Source organism: Microtus ochrogaster, unplaced genomic scaffold (assembly GCF_000317375.1).
Source record: "Microtus ochrogaster isolate Prairie Vole_2 unplaced genomic scaffold, MicOch1.0 UNK47, whole genome shotgun sequence".
Taxonomy (NCBI): Eukaryota; Metazoa; Chordata; class Mammalia; order Rodentia; family Cricetidae; genus Microtus; species Microtus ochrogaster.
This window is the reverse complement of record NW_004949145.1, coordinates 2,023,704-2,044,684: the sequence shown is the minus strand read 5'-3', so window position 1 is coordinate 2,044,684 and position 20,981 is coordinate 2,023,704. Positions and strand designations below refer to the sequence as shown.

The 20,981-nt window shown below is 53.0% G+C and overlaps 4 protein-coding genes across 5 annotated transcripts in view; 2 read left to right on the top strand and 2 right to left on the bottom strand.

The window, feature by feature from the left end:
* Il11 (interleukin 11) overlaps positions 1-2,970 on the bottom strand; it is a 4,437-nt gene extending 1,467 nt beyond the window's left edge. Inside the window, exons 1-5 of the mRNA XM_026777122.1 lie at positions 2,964-2,970; positions 2,147-2,245; positions 1,279-1,451; positions 1,081-1,167; positions 827-988 (exon numbers count right to left, since the gene is read on the bottom strand). Coding sequence (XP_026632923.1) covers positions 827-988; positions 1,081-1,167; positions 1,279-1,451; positions 2,147-2,245; positions 2,964-2,970 — 528 coding nt within the window. The remainder of the gene's footprint in view (positions 1-826; positions 989-1,080; positions 1,168-1,278; positions 1,452-2,146; positions 2,246-2,963) is intronic.
* Positions 2,971-8,255: 5,285 nt separating this feature from the next.
* On the top strand, positions 8,256-9,868 carry Tmem190 (transmembrane protein 190). The gene is made up of 5 exons (XM_005369327.3): positions 8,256-8,393; positions 8,485-8,520; positions 9,222-9,347; positions 9,436-9,520; positions 9,604-9,868. Exons 1-5 carry the CDS (start codon positions 8,336-8,338, stop codon positions 9,830-9,832), a joined length of 534 nt encoding a protein of 177 aa, XP_005369384.1. The 5' UTR covers positions 8,256-8,335; the 3' UTR covers positions 9,833-9,868.
* Positions 9,869-10,608: 740 nt separating this feature from the next.
* Tmem238 (transmembrane protein 238) lies at positions 10,609-16,209 on the bottom strand. Its single transcript, XM_005369326.3, has 2 exons — positions 15,442-16,209; positions 10,609-10,977 (listed from the first exon to the last, which is right to left on the bottom strand). Exon 1 carries the CDS (start codon positions 15,977-15,979, stop codon positions 15,449-15,451), a length of 531 nt encoding a protein of 176 aa, XP_005369383.1. The 5' UTR covers positions 15,980-16,209; the 3' UTR covers positions 10,609-10,977; positions 15,442-15,448.
* A 3,156-nt stretch (positions 16,210-19,365) lies between these two features.
* The window catches only part of Rpl28 (ribosomal protein L28), a 2,051-nt gene continuing 435 nt past the window's right edge, over positions 19,366-20,981 (top strand). Inside the window, exons 1-4 of one of the 2 annotated variants that reach the window (XM_005369324.3) lie at positions 19,366-19,461; positions 19,776-19,864; positions 19,964-20,087; positions 20,528-20,646. In XM_005369324.3, the coding sequence (XP_005369381.1) occupies positions 19,784-19,864; positions 19,964-20,087; positions 20,528-20,646 (324 nt within the window). In that variant the 5' untranslated portion in view covers positions 19,366-19,461; positions 19,776-19,783. The other variant, XM_026777108.1, reaches the window with a different exon arrangement.

Here is a 20,981-nt window from a genome sequence, read left to right as displayed (position 1 = left end):
ACCAGGCTGGTCTCGAACTCACAGAGATCCGCCTGCCTCTGCCTCCCAAGTGCTGGGATTAAAGGCGTGTGCCACCATTGCCCGGCCTGGATGTGGTTTTTTTGAGACAGGGTTTTGTTATGTAGCCATAGCTATCCTGGAATTCACTAAGTAGACCAGGCTGGCCTGAAACTTGTGACAGTCCCCTATGTCTTGCCTATGAGTGCTGAGACTATAGGCAACAGTCACCATGCTCAGCTAGGGGCTAGACTTGAGGTTTTGGCATCGTAGAGTGAGTTTCAAGGCTGGTTGAGTCAGGATCCTGAATTTTAGGGGCCAGGACTGGACCCTTGAGATATGAAGCTCTCGGGGCTGGGATCTGAGACTTCAGAAATCAAAGGTTTACAGCTTCATGCATCCTAGGGCCTACACCTCTAATTCTCATCCAAAAACTTGGATTCAACAGACTCAGGGTAGGTTTCATGGGCCTCAGGGCCTGGGATTCAGGGTCTAGGGTCTAGACTTTCAAACAGGTTGTCAGGATTGGGGGGTTCACATTACCATGGGCAGGGATTTGGGGGACACAGGTCATGGACTGTGACAGTTTGGAGCCTTGAGGGTCAGTTAAGAGATGTTCTGAAGGATTCTGGGGGTCTTGGGACCTCAAGGTTTCATGGTTATGGGATCATGGGTGTCTCATTTTTAGGGATCAGATGTGGGGGGGGGAGCTGGGTTTTCAAAGTCAGTCTGGGATCCTGAAATGTTGAGAATCAAAGTCTCAGACCACTGTTTCTTGGGGGTCAGAGGTTTCAAAATGGAGGCAAAGGGTCACAGAGTTAAAACATACCAAGAGCTGTAGACGACGAAGTAGCCGGTCCAGCCGGGCTTGCAGGGCACCCAGCTCTGGCTCCAGAATCTTCAGGGATGGACCACCTGCCCTGCGCAGCCATTGTACATGCCGGAGGTAGGACATCAAGTCTACTCGAAGCCTTGTCAGCACACCTGGAAGCTGAGGCCCAGGGATGGAAATTACGGAAGAGCTGGCACATGGTCCCCTCCGCCAACAGTCTCATTCAGTCCTCCCTGCCAAGCAGTTCTCACCTGCAAGGATCCCAGTGTCCCAGCGCTCATGGCCAAGGTAGGCAGGGAGTCCAGATTGTGGTCTCCGTCCGCTGGGAATTTGTCTCTCTGGTGAGAAAGAAGCTATGAGGGGAACCCCAGGCTCTCCTGGTCTTCGGGTGCCCAAGAGAGAAAGAAGTGACTCTCAACAGCCCCAGCCCTGTCCCTCCAGTAACCTACCATCTGTGCGGCTAGTTGCCGAGTGTCTGCCAGAAGGGATCGGGTCAGGAGGACAGCGCTGTCCAGATCTGCACGAGGGTCTGAAGAGACTCGAGGGGAGCCAGAAGGTGGCCCAGGGGCAATGGCTCTATTTGGCCAGAGGCTCAGCACCACCAGGACCAGGTGACAAACACCTGGGTACAGAAAAAGGGAGAAATCAGGCCCAACTCTGGGTCTGAGGGAGTGAAGTGGGGTCTAGATTCCTTCCTCTGAGGAAGGATTAGAATACAGAACCTGGGTCTGAGTGAGGTAGGCTGGGGTCCAGAATTTTGGTTTTGAAGGAGCAAGACTGAGTTTTGGACTTTACGGCTTGTAGAAAGAGGGATGGAGGCTGGATTCTGAGTCTGAGGGAGAAAGGCTGGGACCCAGACACTTTAAATAAGGAGGTATGGAGTCTGGACTGTTAAGGACTGAGGGAGGAAGGCTGGAGCCTGAACTCCAGGTTCCGAGGGAGGAGAACTGAGGTTTGAACTCCCGGGTCTGAGGGAGGAGGATTGGAGCCTGAACGCCTGGATCTGAGGGAGGAGGACCTGGAGGTCTTGAGTCTCAGGGTGGGGCGCCCCGGGGCAGGTCGCAAAGCCCGAGTCCGGGCGGGCTTCCCTCTCCCTCCCTGGCTCTGGCTGCCCCGCCCGTCGGAGCAGACGCGGCCCGGGGCGGGTAGACGGGCCGGGCGTCTCCCGTCCGCCCCCGGACGCCGGAATCTGGGCCCCGGGGCGGGGCATGAGGGGGGAGCACAGGCCAGAACCTGCCCCCTCCCCTGCCCAAGGAGCCTGAGCCGGCCTGGGAACAGGGGAAGGAGCCAGAGTCTGGAGCTGACATCCGAACACACCGATTCCTCTCCAGGGAGGCGCCCCGGACTCCCTCCCATAAGTCCACAAAGGTGGCCGCGGAAGGCTGGGCCGCTGAGTCGGGGAGGACCTGGGCGCACCTGGTCTGAGAAGCGCTCAGGGACGCAGGCAGCTGGAGACCCGGCTGGCCGCGTTGGGGCTCAGGGGCTAGGGACAGCTCCTTTGCCGGCTGCCCATCCCCCAGCTGCTCCGCCCACCTCCGAGCCAGACAGCCAATCAGAGCCCCCCTGGCCTCCAAGCTCCTGTATCACACCCCCAGCCCGCCCCCTTGGTCCCCTCTGGCTGTAGCCAGTCCTTCGCCGCCCCTCCTTGGCCGGCCGTCTTTCGGTGCACCCGTCCCCGGCCGGTGCGCATCTGTCTGGCTCTTTAAGCTCTCTGTCCACACCCCTCTCTCGTCTGCCTCCCCTGCCTCCTCTGGGTCTTGCTGTCATCATCTGGGACTTTCTGCCTCAGTTTCCCTCCCAGAGCTTCGCAGTTGGAGTTCATGGTTGTCTCTGTCCCTCGCTTCCCGCTGTCTCCCCGGGATACCCGGACCCTTCAGTATCATCTCCCAGGATCTGACCCTGATAGTGTCTGTCTGTATCTTCTCTCTTTTACTTGCGTTTTATCTGTCTCTCTCCATCTCTTCTCTCAAACTCCCACTTTTCTGACTATTCCTTCTCGTTCCATCTGACTCCCCATGACTCCTCTCTTCGGCCGTCTGTCCCTACTTTGCTTCCCACCCTCCCCACCCCCCTCAATCCTTTCCTCCTTCCCCCCCACCCTGTCCCCTCACCCCATGAACTGGAACCAACTTACAGTTCATGTCCCCACAGGCCAGAGGTTCCCCAAGGCAGGGGGCAGGGAGCCGGGGGGCCCTTTAACCCTTCCCTGTCCGCTGCCGGGGGATCCCAGGGGGTCAGCTGGGCCTCGGCCTGGGGAGGGGAGGTATGTGAGTGTGAGCAGCAAGGGCCAGGCAGTGAGGGAGTGTGTACGCCTGGGGGGTTATATAGGGGGCCGGGGCGGGCGGGCGGGGGGCAGGCAGCAGGGGAGGGCGGCCTGACACATCCTGACTCACCCTCCCTCCTGCCTTTTCCATTCAGACTAGCCGGCTGCCTAGCAGGGCTCACACCGCCTTGCTCGGAGGAGGGCACGGAAGGAAAAGTTGGAAAAGTTGAAAAGTGAAGGGGGGGTGGTCTGAGAGGGGCCGGTGAGGTCATTGGCGTCCCCTCCCTCCACCTCCACGGGCTGGGATACACACACAAGGCTCAAGAGCTCCATGGAGCCTGGGCTGTGGGTGGGGGTCTGGATGGACCCGCACTAGCCCTTCTGGAGAGATGGGGAGACAGGAGGAGAGGCCAGTCAGGGGCCTGGGGAGATGGAGATGAGAGGGAAAGTCTGAGTGACAAGGAGGGATGAAAACACTGGGACTGAGGTAGCGACTCCAAAACAGAGGGCCACTGACAGATGCCCAGAGGTGGGGACCGTAGGACAGAGAGGTCCGCAGTCTCTGACATGCAGATGAGGGGAAACTGAGGCGCTGAGGGGTGTGGCTCAGTTCAGAGTGCTTGCTTAGCATGCACAAAGGCCTTGCCTGGTTTTACTCCCAGCACTGGTTGTGATGGTGCACACCTTGTGGTCTCAGCACTTAGAGGCAGGATGTTCAGGAGTTCAAGATCATCTGTAGCTATAGAGTGAGCCTGAAGCCAGCCTGGGCTACCTGAGACCCTATTTTTAAAAAGAACCAGAGGGGAAGAGGGACAAGCCCTGGAGAGAAGAAGCTGGCTGCAGAAGAATGTACAAAGCCTATGGAGATAGCAAAGCAGGGTGACCAAAGATGGGGTCGGTCACCTGAGAGACAGAAGTCAGATGATATGCTGAGGAGACGAGATGGAAGGGCCAAAAGAAAGAGGCATGGAGGTCCTCCACAGAGGTCTCTGGCCGTGTTGCCACACCACCAACCACCACCCCCTGCTGCCTCAATTCTCTCATCTGTAGATGGGGCTGAGGAGATGGCCAGTGGGTAAAAGTGTCTGGTGCACAAACCTGAGAAACCAAGTTGAATCCCCCATCGAGATGTGAATCTGCAGCACCATGACTGAGCAGGTGGAGACGGCAGGCTCCCTGGGGCTTGCTGTCTTCCAGCCTAGCTCCCAGTTCAATGGGAGACCCTCTCTCCAGGGCATAAAGTTGAGAGTTGACAGGGCACCCATTGTCCCCCCACCCCGCTGGCCTCTGTGCACTTACACACAGGCACAACTACCCACCCCCACATACACACACACACACCTTCCTATCGCTAATGCCACCGTGAGAATGATGTGCAGTGACTACCAGGGAACCATTGCTGGTCTCAGGGTTACAGTTATCAGTCTTCCAGGGACACGGGGAGCCCCTGGGAAAGATGGCAGAAGCGAGTGGGCAGGTACTTGGAACAAAGACAAAGTCATATCCAGAGAAGGGGGGCATGATAATTGTCTATCCAGGTAAGAGCAGAGCATACAGACTACAGCAATGCCCACACGACCATGTTCAATGGATGACTGACTACTATTGGCTCAGAATTCACAGCCCTTCAAGGGACAGGGCAGAGGAACTCATGCCCATCTCCAGAAGCCTCCTCCTCAGGAGGAGAATGCCATGGCTCTGAGCACAGATCAGTGACTTAGACTTCAAAAAATAAAAAATAAAAATAAAAATCTCTGTGCAGACCACCCATGCCTGCCTTTGGGACTAATGCATTGGCTGGAGATTGAGGGGTGGGGGGAAGCTGGCTCTGGGACTGACTGGCAGCCAAAGACGTCCCCTCCCCACCTTCCACCACTGGGGGGGGGGAGAACTGCTCAGATCCCCCAGGAGGTGAGGTCACAGCCCCCCATGGTGGGACATGACCTCATCGCCTCAGGTAAGAGCTCTTTCTCTCCCTTTCATGGTCTGTCACACCACCCCTTTGAGGGGCCCCCCAGGGGCCCTCCTCAGCCCCTGCTCCTGCTGGGACCCAGGCTTCTGACCACTGGGTCTCCGCCCCTCAGGGGGCCTGTTTCCGGCTGAGTCAGCGTGGGGGGCCCAAGGCTGCGTCAGTGAGGGGAGAACTGACGTAGCCCCCCCCTCAGACCATGTGGGCTAGCCAAGGTGACTCAGGCCACCAGCCTGGGGAATGGACTGGCCTGAGGGGATAGGGGACTGGGCTTGCAGCCAGACCTGGACCAATACCAGGGACTGCAAATGCCCGCCCCTTCCCCCAACTGAGATTCAAGAACTCATACCATCACCTCTTCATCTCCCCTATTCCTCAAACCCTGGGCACACACCCCAGCCTTTTCCCTCAGGCCCAGGGTCTCAAGGGTTTAACCCTCTTGAGAGGGTTAAGTTCAAACACAGGGTACAGACCCTGTCCCTTCCTTAGATCCAGGGCTCCAGACCCCAGCCCTCCTCCATCAGACCCAGGGTCATAGGTACCCAAGCCTCCTCCCTCAGACCCAGACTGCAAACACTAGCTCTCTTCTCTCAGAACCAGGGCTCTAGCCCAGTCCTCCTCCATCAGACCTGGTGTACAGATCCTAACCCTCCTCCCTCAGATCCAGTGTACAGACCCCAGCCCTCCTCCATCAGACCCAGGGTCATAGGTACCCAAGCCTCCTCCATCAGACCCAGTATACAGACCCTAACCCTCCTCCATCAGACCCAGGAGCACAGACCCCAGCCTCCTCCCTCAGACCCAGTGCACAGACCACAGCCTCCTCCATCAGACCCAGTGTACAGACCCCCAGCCCTCCTCCATCAGATCCAGTGTACAGACCCCAGCCCTCCTCCCTCAGACCCAGGGTACTAAATTCTCATTTTTATATAAGTGGAAGAAAACTGTGATGTCCAACAATTGTGGGACCTCCGTGTCTGAGAAAGTTCATGGGTCTGGGTCGTGGGCTGGGGCTAGTTTTTAGTCCTGCCTCACTCTTCACCCTGATGAGGGTTGTGGGGAAAGACTCATCGTCCCCAGGGTGACCACAAAGGACAGAGTGGACTTGGGACTCCTGGGTCTTCCTTTGGTGAGGGTAGGAATAGCAAATCTCTGGAAATAAGACAAAGACAGAGACAGACGGGTTGGGAGACTCTGGGAATCCCCCCAAATGACGGAAGGTAGCAGAGACAAACACACACAAACAGAATCTCAAAGTCTCGTGACAAGAAGACAGATGCAGGGAAAGATGAGTCCTGGGAGACCAGCTTGAGTACTCAAACACAGAGAGAGGCGGAGAGCAGAAGGTCTCGGAGGGTCTCTAGGATGTGGGGGTCCAGCCACGGGCGCCTTGATGTTGTGCTCACCCCTGGGTGAGCTGGTGCTGGCTGGGTGTGATGTCAGCACATCACAGGCTGTGTGTGTCCGTCTGTCTGTCCCTGGGGGGTCCTGTCTGGCCTCTGGGGGGTGACGGGGCAGGTCAGCCACAGAGGCAGCCCAAACCTGTCATTAGTGGTGAGGGCCTTGACGGTGCCCCCCCAATCCCAATCCGCAGTCCAGCGCCAAGCAGCCCCACCCCCACCCCCTCCTTGATCCCTGAGGAATCCAGGGAATTGGGAAGTGGGTCCAGATGGTGTTGACACAGGAAACGGTCAGCAGCTGCCCGGCCTCAGCCCCACAACCCCTCTGACCCCCACCCCCATACCCCCTGCCGAGCCCCCTCGGACCTGTGTCATCTCTGACGGAGTCAGCCTAGGGCCCACTCAGCACCCTCTAGGATGTTTACTGACGGCCCTGGGGATGAAAGGGATACAGCCTCCTCCTAGGCTTCTTGGGAAACAGGATCTGAACTCAGACCCCTCCCTCCCACAGAATGGACAACAGCCCTCTTCCCTCAGATCTGGAATCCTGAAGGCCCTAGACTTAGAATCAAGGGTCCAGACCCTAACTTCTCCCTCAGACTTTGGGAACCCTCCTTGGAATCCTGGAGTCTAGGATCTATCTAGCCTTCTCCCCTACTTAGACTCATGGGTTCATGTCCGAGCTTTAGGACTCCAAGGCCTAGCTTTCCCTGCTCAGACCCACTTAGGGTCCTCTACCCACTTCTCCTCCCTCAGATAAAGATCAGGACCCAGTCCTCCTTTCCTACTCAGCCCCAGGGACCCAGACTCCAGCTTTGCTTCTTCCCTTCAATCCATGGTTCCCATCACCAGCTCTCCCGCTTCCTCAGACCCAAGGGTTCAATTCCCCAGACCTTGCCACTAGCCCAGATCCAGGGATCCCATCTCCCAGCCCTCCTCCCTCCCTCATAGCAGGGGTTCATGCCCCAGACACTCCAGGAGTCCAGGGCCAATTGCAGACTGTCAGTTTGTCAGGAACTGAAGTCCCCTTCTCATTATGCCAAGTGGATATTGACTCAGGTGAACTAGAAACCATAGAGACACTGTCTCCCATGCCAGTCTGGCTTCCTGTAAGCCTGGTCCCTCGGCAAACTTGGATAGACCAAACACAAAGAAAACAACCTGAGATGCTCTGGTTTGTGCTCCCTCATGGGGAACTGAGTCTCTGTGGGGACCTGGAACTTTTGGCATGAGACACCATCACAACCACTAACAGTTTCTACACCTCAAGCTCAGCTGGGCTAGGCATGGTCAGTCCTGTCCCTGGCATGTGAAGCCTGCTGCAGCCTGAGACTCCCAGGGCCACCTCCATCAGCCAGCACTATCCCTTCCTCCTCCTGATTTGGTTGCTGGGGAAACCTTCTCTAACAATGGGGCTCAATGAGACCTGAATGTCTTAGGGCCATTTTTCCTGGTTGCTAAAGCGGACTCCCTAGCAATGAGGCTTTCTGAACTTGGACCACTCGAGGACACTGGGTTAGGAAAGAAAGGAATTCTGTAGCTCAGAGATCTCTCCTGTCCCAGATCTGTACCCTGTCAGGTACCCCATGGAAAAGGAGAAACACCTCCAGATCCTGGTTTCTCATTCCCTTGTCCTTTGCTAAGAAGGCTCTAAATCTGAAATCGCCCATGCCCACCCACCTCTTCTCCATAGATGCTAAGGGAAGCTACTTCGTCCAGGGCACCCCTCCTTGTGAACCCCTTGCTAAGGGAACTCCCTGGCAACAGAACTAAGAATTCTGGGGCTGAGGTTTTGGGGCGGGGCCAAGTTGTTGCTAGGGTGATGTCCTTCAAGGTTTCTCTCCACAGAGGGCCCAGAGGTCTGGGGAGGTAACATGGTGGGGTCTGGGGTCCCAGCTTTGGGCCTTCTCCTGCTGATGCTGGGCTCAGTAGGTGAGGGTACTGATAAGGACATTAGGGGGCTGTGGACAGGGCCACCTTGGCTGCCATACAATCTCCCAACACCACCCCTTTTCTCCCACAGATGCGAATGGAATCCAGGGATTTTTCTATCCATGGAGTAAGCAGGAGACAGAATCCTGGGGCTCCAGGGAGGGGATCCCAAATTAAGACTGCAGGGTCTGAGGGAGAAAGGCTGGGGTGTGGATTCCTGGATCTAGGAACATAACCTCTGGGTCTCAAGGGCTGAAGCCTTGACTTTGGGGTCTGAGGGAGGAAAAGTGGAGCCTGATCCTGAGGTCTGGAGGAAAGGCTAAGGCTTAGACCCCTCAGATCGGAAGAAAGAGTTCCAGGAACTCAACCCTGGGTATAGAGAGGGGTGCTAAGGCCTGGACCCCTAGATCTGAGGTAGATCAAGGGACTCAACCCCTAAGTCTGAAGGTGATGAAGAGCCTGTAAACTCTGATTATAAAGGAAGAGAGCTAGAGCTTTGATTCCTGTGTCTGAAGAAGGACTGGGGCCTAGAACCCTGGGTCTGAGGTCTTGGTAAGGAGAGCGGGGCCTTGACTCCCAGGTTTGAGGGAGAAGGCCTGTGTTATGGACCCTCTCAAGGAAGGGGTCTGGGGTCTGGAGTCCAGGTCTGAGGGAGGAGGAATGAAGCATGAGCCCCTAGGTCTGAGGAAGGAGTGGGTCTGGACTTGTGGGTCCTATATAGAATAGTGTCCAAAACACAGCACCCCAACCCCACAGCCTGGCCTTGGCACCCTTGTGTCTGTAGCCTTCAGGGCCAGTTCTGTTACTGTCTTTTGTGGTGGCCCTCAGGTTGTGAGGGAGATGTGTGGGACCGAGAGAGCTGTGGGGGTCAGGCCGCCATTGAGAACCCCAACCTCTGCCTCCGCCTGCGATGCTGCTACCGGGATGGTGTGTGCTATCATCAACGGCCAGACGGTGAGTGGCCTGGTCCAAATCTGGATAATTGAGAGAGTGAGGGGTACAACCACTGGACCCCTGGACCTTCCTCCTCCCCCTTTTCTAGAAAATTTGCGCAGGAAGCACATGTGGGCGCTGGGCTGGACCTGCGGAAGCCTGCTCTTCCTGATCGCCAGCATCTGCCTCTTCTGGTGAGTGTGATGGGCGAGGTCGCAGACTTGGCTCCCCACACAAGGTGCAGGCAGTTCTGGCTGAAATATGCTCTCCCCACCAGGTGGGCCAAGCGCCAAGACATGCTGCACCTGCCACAGTTTCTCGTGGGGAAATGCGAGCTGTCACGAACAGTCTCCCTACTGTCTAAGGACCGACCATCGGTCAGCAAGAAGTCAACCACAGCTGGCACACCTGTCTCGGTGCCCATGGAGGTGCTCGAACACTCAGGAGGAGGCACCGAACCGGAAGCTACAGAAGCCGCGGAGGATACAGAGGGAGATGATGATTAGGGGCAGCCCTATAGGACCCCTCAATATAGATATGGCATATAAATGTGTGTCTTGTTTGGAGATCCGTGGGGAGCAGGTGGCTTTATGGGAACCACCATGCTCCGTGTGGATTTCGAGAAAGCTTATGGGGCAAGGGACTGAGTGGGCACACTGGGTTGTTATGATTGGGGGCCATGAATTAAGTGTATGTGAGGGTCTGTTTGAGTGAGTTCTGGGGACAGGTAGCGTGTGTCTGAATTGTGGAAGGGGACCAGAGGTCGTTCTGGGTGAGGGAGCTTGTGGTGAGCTACAAGGAAGTGAGCTTGCAGTAGGACAACTTGGGGTATTAGGAACATACATATCCATGGGAAGTGTCCTAGGTTGTCCTGTTTCAGGGAGCACTGCTGACAAGCCCCTGCTCTCACACTTCTCCTGCCCCGTAGCACCAGTGCCTGAGTGGGTACACAACAGTATGGGCTTGGGGCTGGAAACAGGCTCAATGGTTAAGAGCTCTGACAGTACTTCCAGGGGACCTGAGTTCAATCCCCAGCAGCCCACATAACAGCCCACAACTGTCTGTAAATCCAGTTCCAGGAGATTCGACACCCATGGCAAAACACCAATGCACATTTTAAAAAAAGAAGAAGAGAAGTATGGGCACCATCCAGCAAGGACTTCAGCTGTCCTGGAGTCCCCACTGGCCAAGTCTTTTCTTGGAAGTGTGTTGTCTGCATTCAGACTCAGCCTGCCAATTAGCTCTCTCTCCTAGTCTTGGAGGCATCCTGCATCAATGCCACCCTCGATAAGGACCACCCTCCCGCAGTAAATAGCTTGCAAGTATAGCCCCGTTTCTGTTCTTGGGAGACCCAAACTACCCTAATGGCTGTCTGGGCTGGATGCATGGGTCTGCACTTGAGATCCTCTCACCTCCCCAGTGCCCCTAGTGGAGGGCCAGTGAGAAGTCTAGGGCATCCTAGATAAAAAGTGGCTTGGCCTGGCAGGAAGGGTATATCACTCTCCTTCACCAGTTCAGGCCCTTAACCAGATAGGCAAACAGTGCTCCAAAACCGAGACATTTATCCAAGTGAGGGAACAGGCGGGTATCCTGGTGGCTGCGTGATGTCCGGGGCAGCTGCGCATCTGTAGGTCCTGGGGGATGAGGCTGTCTGTGGGAAGGAAAGGTGGGGTTAGTGACTAATTAGGATTGCTCCTCTTCTGGGGTCCCCTCCCATGAGCTGGGGAGCCCCTTACTCACTGATGAACACTTGCTGCAGAGCCCCAAGAGTGTGTGCGCACAAACGTGTGTGCTTTTAGCTCACCAGAATCCACTGATACAGGTGATACTGTAACAGGAAAAAAGCCAAGAGAGGCACAGGAACAGACCTAGGGAGTCACAAAGGCAGGGAGATGAACAGAGATGGAGAAAACAGGCAAAGATAAAGAGAGAAACAGCTGGGGGCATCCCAACACCTGGAAGGTTGGGAAAGAGGGTTTTCAAGGCCAGTGTGCAAGGCGTGGCTTAGTGGCCAGCCTGGGACGCAGACAGTGAGATTCTGACTAAAAACAAAACAAAACAAGTGGCTGGAGAGCTAGGTAAGGTTGCTTGCTACCAAGCCTGAAAACCTGTTTGCTGCCCTGGACCTGCATGGTGAGCATGCCCGCTGGTTCTCCTCCAACACCTCTCTGCACTCCAGAGCACACAGATACACACATACCCCAAAGACACAAATGTAATTAAAAACGAAATGAAAAGCAAACCAAAAAAGAACCAAGTCAGATGAGGTGGCTCACACCTGTAACTTCAGCATTTAAGAGGCAGGAGAGTACCAGGCATTAAAAGTCCAGCCCCACCTACATGGAAGTTCAAGGCCACCCTTTGTAATGAGATTACGTTAGGAAAGGGGAGCCAGAAGGACAAGGAGGAGAAGAAGGAAGAGGAAAAGGAGAAAAGGAAGGAGGAAGAGGGGAAGGAAGAAGGGAAAGCGAGGGGGAGGAGGAAAAGATTTGCCCACGCCTTTAATCCCAACACTTGGGAGGCAAAGACAGGCAGATCTCTGTGAGTTCAATGCCAGCCTGGTCTACAGAGTGAGTTTCAGGACAGGTGCCAAAGCTACAGAGAAACCCTGCCTCAAAAAACAAAAACAAAAAACCAAACAAACAAAAAAAGAAGAGAATGCCTTTGTGTCAAAATTCAAGTTCTTTAAGGTCTATCCAAACGCACATTTCTGAGTAATGTCAAGGATCTACAAGAATCAGTTTAACTACAGATGGTTATTTTGGCATATGTCAAATGTTGTAATCCAACATTTCTTCATGCTTCACATATACATGACTGTTGAGTCTTTAAATATGTGTGTGTTTGGTTTTTTGAGACAGGGTTCAGGGTTTCTCTGTGTAGCCCTGGCTGTCCTAGAACTTGCTCTGTAGAACAGGCTGGCCTGGAACTCACAGAAATCCACCTGTCTCTGCCTCCTGAGTGCTGGGATTAAAGGTGTGAGCCACCACAATGTATGTTTTAAGGTTTATTTTTTATTTTATGTGTGTGAATGTTTTGCCTGCTTGTGTACCACACGTGTGTCTTATGCCTTTGGAGGCCAGAAGAGTGCATAAGATTTCCTGGAATTGGAATTGTAGACACTTGTGAGCCAACATGTGGGTGCTAAGAATGGAATTCAGGCCCTCTGCAAGAGCAACCAGTGTTCCTAACCTCTGAGCCGTCTCTCCAGCCCCTCTTCTGGTGTTTTGAAACAGTCTCACTATTACAGTCCTGGCTAGCCTGGAACCCACTATGTACATTAGGCTGGTCTTGAACTTCCTGAGTGCTGGAACTATAGGATTACCAATTGTGTCTGGTTTTATGTGGTGCTCAGAATTGAACCCAGGGTTCGTGAATTCTAGGTAAGCTCTATACAGCTGAACTACACCCCCAGTTTATTTTTTTTTCCCTTTGGTTTATCAAGATATGGTTTCCATGTGGATCAGCTCTGGCTGTCCTGGAACTCGCTTTATAGACCAGGCTGGCCTTGAACTCACAAGGATCTGCCTGCCCCTGCCTCCTGAGTGCTGGGATTAAAGGTGCGCGCCCTTACAGCCCAGTTTTGCTGTTCATTCTTTCACTTTCCTCATTTGAACTATAGAACATAGAATCCAATCATTAGCTCTCACAAAGTGCAGAATCAAATTCATATTACTCTGGATGCCCAGAAGAAAAGTAAGAGTATCTTAGACTAGTGAGATGGCTCATGGGTAAAAGCGCTTGCCATATAATCCTGACAATCTAAACTCTATGGTGGAAGGAGAGAACTCATTCATGAAAGTTGTCCTCTGACTTTCACAGATGCACCATGGTACACTCACTAGTGCACCCCACCCGTGCGAGTGTGCGTGCATGTGCATGCATGAGCACACAGACACACACCCAGAAGGTTTTAGGATTTAATTCTTGTACAGAAATCCCACTGAGGAAATCATTCATTCATTCCAATCCACCTACACACCCATCCACTTAGTCACATATGTACCTGCCCAGACTATCCATCCAACCACTCACGAGCTTCTATCCATCCAATCCTATTTATTCACACACCCATTCACATATTACATCTACCTATTATCTAATCTGATGCTGAAGCAGGAAGACCCCCACACTGTGAACCTGGGGTACACAGCAAGACCCTGTCTCAAAAACAAAACCATCTATTCACCATTTTACCCATCCATCAACGAATCCATTCATCAATTCTGTCTGCTCCCATTCACCCAATTCATCAGTCAACTCTTCTATAAACCATTCATCATCAATCCACCCCATCCATCAGCCAACTCATTCATTATCCATCCACTCATCTATCAACTAAACTGCATCTATCCATCCATCCATCTACCAACCCTCCATTCATCAATCTGTAACACATTTATCCATCCTCCATCCGCCATCCACTTCTTGATCCATCCTTCCACTTGCCTATCCATCATCAACCTTTCCTGAGTTCACAGTTTTTGCTGGGTAGTGTTAGGAACAAAGACACCAAAGATCTGGCTGGGCTTTACCTGACAGCCGTGAGAACCAGCTCCCAGAGACGGACTCTATGGCTATCTGAGCAGCAACAGGAGTGGCTCAGACAATACTCAAAGGAGGGCAAAGGAGCGAGGTGGTGCCTAAAGAACACGCAGGAAGCTTCCTGGCTGGACTGTGGACAGCAAGGACCCTCCTAGTTAGAAGAACATCTGTCTGTCTGTCTGTCTGTGGTCTGAGAGATGGAAGTGCAAATAAAGTGTGGAAGGAGCTAGCCGGGCAGTGGCCTTTAATCCCAGCACTCGGGAGGAGCTCTGAGTTTGAGAACAGCCTTGTCTACAGGGCGAGTTGCCAGGACAGTCAGAGCTATACAGAGAAACTCTTGTCTTGAAAAATAAACACAGACGAGCCGGATGGTGGTGGTGCACGCCTTTAATCCCAGCACTCGGGAGGCAGAGGCAGGCGGATCTCTGTGAGTTTGAGGCCAACCTGGTCTATAGAGCTAGTTCCAGGACAGACTCCAAAACTAGAGAGAAACCCTGTCTCAAAAAAGAAAGAAAAAAAGAAAGGCTATATGAAAAAAGGAAACACAAACGAACAAACAAAAGCATGTGGAAGAAGCAGAACTAAAAGGAAGAGGTTCCACACATTGGCAAGTGGCCTGTGTTTAATAAGAGGGCAAGAGAGGGAGTCCTAGCTAGTCTTTGAGCAGAAGCAGGAAAGCCAAAGAAGTGTGTTTAAGGCTGGAGAGATGGTTTAGTGGTTAAAGGCGCTGGCTGCTCTTCCAAAGGACTTGAGTTTAACTCTCAGGGACACTAGGCAAGGCAGGTTCATTGGGTAAAGGTGCTTACCAATTAGGTCTGATGACCTGAGTTTGATGTCCAGGACCCACATGGTGGCAGGAGAGAACAGATACCCACAAAATCATTGTGCCACAAATGTACACAAATAGATAAGCGTAATTAAAAAATAAATTTGGGGGGCTGGAGAGATAGATGCATGGTTTAGAGTTCTTTCTGAGAGAGAGAGGGAATGGGGTAAAGGGAGAGAGAGGGAGGGAGAAAGAAACCGCCTATAACTCCAATAGTGGTGGAGAATGCCTTTAATCCCAGCACTAGGGAGGCAGAGGCAAGCCAACCTCTCTGAATTCAAGGGCAAGGGCAGTCTGGTCTATAAATTAAGTTCCAGGACTGCCAGTTACATCGTGAGAACTTTTCTTAAAAACAAAACAAAACAAAAACAGCAGAGGAAGGGAAGGGAATGAGGGTGATTTCCCTCACCATGTGCCCACTGTTTCTTGGCCTCTGCCTTCTCATTAGGACAGCATGTCTGGACAAATGGCGCTCTTCCACCTGCACACTGTGTGGTCCAGACAAGAGTGGCACCTCCCTTATTGTACAGTAAAAGTAATGAACTCAGAGAACTGAGTACAGAGAGCGGATGGAATGAGGCCTGTTGCACGTGGAGCAAAGGGAGGGTGCGCTGGGATGGCTAACCTTGTCCCACCCATCCTTCAGCGTCTCTGCTATCTCTGACTCACTCCCCTCCTGCCTCCCCTTTCGGCGACGTGTCAGTCTCCCCACCATCACCTCTCACTCTTTCTACGTGTCCTCACCTGGGGCTCACTCGCTGCCCGCGCCCGCCGCTCCAGGCCCCGCCTCGAGCGTGGCGAGCTGCAGACGCACCCGGCGGGAGCCGGAGGCGGACGTCTGGGGCGTGCGGGCGGCTCTGCGCGCTGCGCGGAGACCCGGTGACGCCCGGGGACCGGCGGTGGCGGGCGCCGACCAGCGGCGGGACAGCTTGCGCGCAAGGCGGGCGATCGCCGATGGCCTCAGGCCGTAGTCGCGCTCGAGCTCCTGGCGCGAGATCTCGATGTTGCCGGTGTACCAGAGGATCCAGCCCAGCAGGCTCAAGAAGACCAGCAGCGCCCCAGAGTAGATGAGCAGGTCCCCGAAGTCGCGGCCACGCACCTGCAGCTGCGCGAACACGCCGGTCAGAAGCGCCGCCATGCCCGCCACGTCCAAGGCTACCGCCAGCAGTAGCGCCATGCGGCAGCGGCCCAGGCCGGTGGCCGGAGCCGGTGCGGGCGCCGGTGGGGACGAGGCGCCGACCGGTGACGCCTGTGAGCCGCACACCGGTGACACCGCCGCCATGGCGCTCGGTGGCCCGCCGCCGCCTGCTCCCCGAGTGCGTCCCGGGGTGCGGCTGCCCGGGGCGGGGTCAGGGCCCTGCGCCAGGTGTGCCCAATGCCTGCATGGTCACCTGAGCCAGACTGGAGCTCACAGCCAGGTGGCTCAAGTCTGGGAGGGAGCAGCAGCCGGCGTACGACCCTGCCCTGGCGCCAGGTGACTAGGGCCAAACTTGAAGAAGGCGAAATGGAGTTAGCTAGATGTTGGTTTTTTTTTTTTAATAATTTTTATTAGATATATTCATTTTATCTTATGTGTGTTTCACCTACATATGTGTGTGTGAGTACACCGTGTGCATGCACACTTGGTGCCCACAGAAGTCAGAAGAGGTTATTGGATCCACTGGAACTGAGGTTATGGATGATTGTGAACCACCATGTCGGTGCTAAGAATCAGCTCCTCTGTAAGATTAACAGGTGTTCTTAAACGCTGAGCCATCTCTGCAGCCCTAGATGTTGTGATTATTTAGCGCCTGCCTCCTGCGGCCTCCACCTGGCCCATGGTGTACCCAAATGGTGATCAGAAACAATCGCTGGGCAGGCTGAGAATGTAGCTCCCCTGGTAAAGCTTAGCATGCACTTGCCAAGCACAGCAGAAAAACATTCTCTGGGGCACAAGATCAGCAGCCCAAACCCCTAAACTCTTGCTCTTTGGGGATCTCCTGTGTTCACTGCAGGGCCGTGTGAACTCAAGGCGGGAAAATGAACCCATCAGTACACTAAGGTCAGGGCTGCGTGCTGCGCTAGTCAGATGTGACCCTGACAAAACTCCTACCCTCATGTAGTTCCTAGACACACAATTCCCGAACTTCCCAGGAATGGTGTCCCAAAGGAGGTGGCAGGGAAACTGTGGCTTTTTGTTTGTTTTTTTTTTTTTTTTTTTTTTTTTTTTTGTTTTTTGAGATAGGGTTTTTCTATATATCTGCCCTAGAATTCGCTTTGTAGACTAGGCTGGCCTCGAACTCAGAGATCCGCCTGCTTCTGCCTCCCAAGTGCTGGGATTGAATGCTTGGGCCACTACTACCTGGTGGAAACTGTGGCTTTTTTTATTGATAGATGCGTCTAGAAAACATCCTTTCCTGCTGTGGAAGCTGATCCCTGAAGATGGCTTTGACTTAGTGGATATGGCCAGGGCACTCTGAGGTGGGGGGCCATGTGGAATACTAAGGGAAACAACAGCAGTTACAGGAAACCCCTGATCTCCCACACATCTGCTCCCCCGGAGTGAAGGAAACATCGAGACAGTTCTGTCTAGGTTCTCCCAAGACTGTCTAGTTTCAGAGTTGAAGAAGATTCAGGATGATGGATGATGGATGGAGGAGGAAGTTAGATGTTCCTTACTGATGTAGCCACTGTAAAGTGTATTTGCTCCTGTAAACAGACTCCCACCCATGAGCCTGTAAACAATACAAAGGACACTCCCTGGGACATACACACACACACACACACACACACACACACACACACACATACAAATTAATAGCCATGGGAGAAGGGACAAGAGTGTGGGTGGGTGTGTCTGACTATGACCAAAATACATTATATACACATATGAAAATATATAAACCCACTTTATACATAATTAATAAACGCTAACAAAACATTAAAAAGACTGTGGAGCAGATTGCTGTGAGCTGCCGGAATTGGCCAGATAATTGCTGAGGACAGACATGGAGTATTTCTTCATAGACTGAGCCAGGCATGAGATAATAAAGTTGGGGTTTTTTGTTGTTGTTTTTGTTTTTTCGAGACAAGGTTTCTCTGTATAACAGCCCTAGATGTCCTGGAACTAGCTCTTGTAGACGAGGCTGGCCTCGAACTCACAGAGATCCACTTGACCAGTGAGAAAAGAGGTCTGACAGTGGCTGCTGGGCACTGGTACTCTCCTGGGAGACAGTCCTGTGATCATGAAGAAAAGCAGAACCGTTCTGAAGTCTCCATGCCACATCAGTGCTTAGAACAGCCTATGCATCCATTTATCATGTGATGAGGACAGGAGTACAGCTCAGAGCCTAAGGTGACTTGCTTTTCTTGCAGCGGACCATGGTTTGGTTCCCAGCACCCACTCACGTGGCAGCTAACAGCTGCCTGTAACTCTAGCTCCAGGAGATTAGATTTCTTTTGGACTGAGGGTTCTTGCACTTCACATGTGAACACAACACCCCCATACATCATAACTAAAAATAAATAAATCTGGGGCTGGAGAGATGACTCAGTTAAGAGTACTGGCTGTCCTTCCAGAGGATCCAGCATTTTTTTTGTTGTTTTGTTTTGTTTTTCGAGGCAGGGTTTTTCTGTAGCTTTGTAGCCTGTCCTGGAACTTGCTCTGTTGACCAGGTTGGCCTCGAACTCATGGAGATCCACCTGGAGGACCCAGATTTTATTCCCAGCACCCACGTGATGGTCCACAGCTGTAACTCTTGCCTGGTTCCCTCCTCTGGCCTCTGCAGGCACCAGGCAAACACATAGCCCCCAAACATATATCCAGGCAAAAACAATAAAACATACACACACACACACACATGAACCCAAATCATAAAAACTTATACACGTTACATAAAAAGAAATAAGTAGGGGCTACAGAAATGGCTCGGTTGTCTGTAATTTTAGTTCTAGGGGATCTATCACCCTTACACAGACATACAAGCAGATAAAAAAAAAACCAATGCACATAAAATAAAAAAGAAATAGGCTTTAAAAAATAAATCTCTTTCTATAACAGGGAGGGCAACTCAGTTGAATACTTAATACTGAATTCGCCCACGTTTATTTTTCATACGCTTTTATATCCCAATACAAAAGGGCGGGAGAGAAGGCAAAAGACTGCTTTAACATGACACAAAGGACAACTGAACAGTTACTTCAGTACTTGAGACATCATGTATTTCCTGAGTAAAGAAAGCAATTGATGTTTTGGGCAAGATATGCAGGGAAAACACCCTAGGCCAAGTATCCTGTATCAACCCACTCCCTATGTCAAACCAATTTTTTTTTTTAAATAAATAAATCTTAAAATCAAGTATTAAGCCTGGTGTGATGACGCACTCCTGGTATTCTCAAGGGAGGATCAGCTAGACAAGAGAGCAATAGCCTTTTTCAAAATGTTTATTTAGTGCCCACCATGTGCTAAGTGCTAATTGAACAGACCAGAGGGACCTCTCGGAAAGCCAGTCACTGACCCCCGAAAACTTCCCAACCGCCCACGGTGGGGCAATGTTCCACCGCGAGAAAGCCTCCGGATCTCCAGCCGAAGATTTCCGAAGGTTTCCGAGAGCAACGCGAAGGCGATAACCAAAACGACTGGGAGGCGGAACCCAAGAACCGGAAGAAGCTGGATGGCCGGCTTCAGGAGCGCCCGGGGAGGAAGCGGAAATGCGTTACCACTTTAAAGGCGTCGACCCGCCCCTAGCGCTCCTCTTTCCGTCTCCGTCCGCCATAGAAGAGGAGGTGAGTGTGAGTCGTCTCCGTCCCTCGTGGCCGCCATCTCGCGCCCACCGCCTCGGTCTCCAGCCTATTTTCTCTTCTTGTGCCAAGTGCCATTAGCGGCACTCATCGCCGCCGGAAGTGGAGCCTTAGTTTCCCTCCCCCCTCCTCCCCACCTTTCAGTCGCAGCCGCCGTAGTTCGGCTTGCCTCCTTTGGTCGCCGGTTCCTGCCTGAAGGAGCTCTTCATCGTTGTTTCCTGGCGATCCCGGTTACCTAGGCGACATAGCCTAGTTTGCTTCTCTGCTTCACATCTTTCACGTGCCCCGTTTCCCCGTAGGCGCCGCCATGTCTGCGCATCTGCAATGGATGGTCGTTCGGAACTGTTCCAGTTTCCTGATCAAGAGGAATAAGCAGACGTACAGCACCGTAAGTGAGGCCGGTGTGGGAGAGGCATTCTCTGGGGTCCTTGGTTGTGGGACCTTCGCGTGTCTCCCGGCCTGAATTTACCATCTCCTGCATCTCCAGGAACCCAATAATCTGAAAGCCCGCAACTCCTTCCGCTACAACGGGCTGATTCACCGCAAGACAGTGGGAGTGGAGCCCGCGGCCGACGGCAAAGGGGTCGTGGTGGTCATGAAACGCAGATCCGGTGAGCCTTTGCAGACAGGAGGTCTCTTTTCCAGGGCCCAGAGTATCCCTAGTGTTGCCTGGGGAATCTTCTGCCTTGCCAGCCGTGTAAGTCAGAAGTGGAGAAATTAGAAGTGCTTCACTGAGGGAATTAGGTCTACGTAGGATCGTGTGGCTTTTAAGGACAGCCCTCTAGACCTCGCTGTCCTGTAGGCTGGCTTCGAACTCAAGGAGATCGACCTGCCTCCTGAGTGCTGGATTAGTAGCTTATGCTACTATATCCCTGCTATATCCGATGTTTAAAGAGAGGAATGGGTTTTCCACAGTCTTCGGTTAAGACTGACCTGTGTGATCCCTTAGTGAGTGTTCTGGATGGGCAGTCATTTGGGTAAGGGTGAGGAGGTTCTGTGTTCCTATCTGGGAGATACACAGACGGACTGACTCCTAGACTCCCCATACCAGGTCAGCGCAAACCAGCTACTTCCTACGTAAGGACCACCATCAACAAGAATGCACGGGCCACCCTGAGCAGCATCAGGCACATGATCCGAAAGAACAAGTACCGCCCCGATCTGCGCATGGTGAGTGATGAAATCTTTAGGGCAGGAGGGTAGCTGGTACTGTGCCTGCTGGAGGGACTGGATGTAGGCCTGGTTGGCTACTTGACTATGATTAGCGGAAACTAGACTGAAGAATCCTGATTTCGGAGCTGGACAGATGGCTCAGAGGTTAAGAGCACTGGCTGCTCTTCCAGAGGTCCTCAGTTCAATTCCCAGCACCCACATGGTGGCTTACAACCATTTGTAATGAGATCTGATGCCCTCTTCTGGTATGCAGGCAGAATCTGCATACATGATAAATAAATACTAAAAAAAAAAGCCGGGCGGTGGTGGCGCACACCTTTAATCCCAGCACT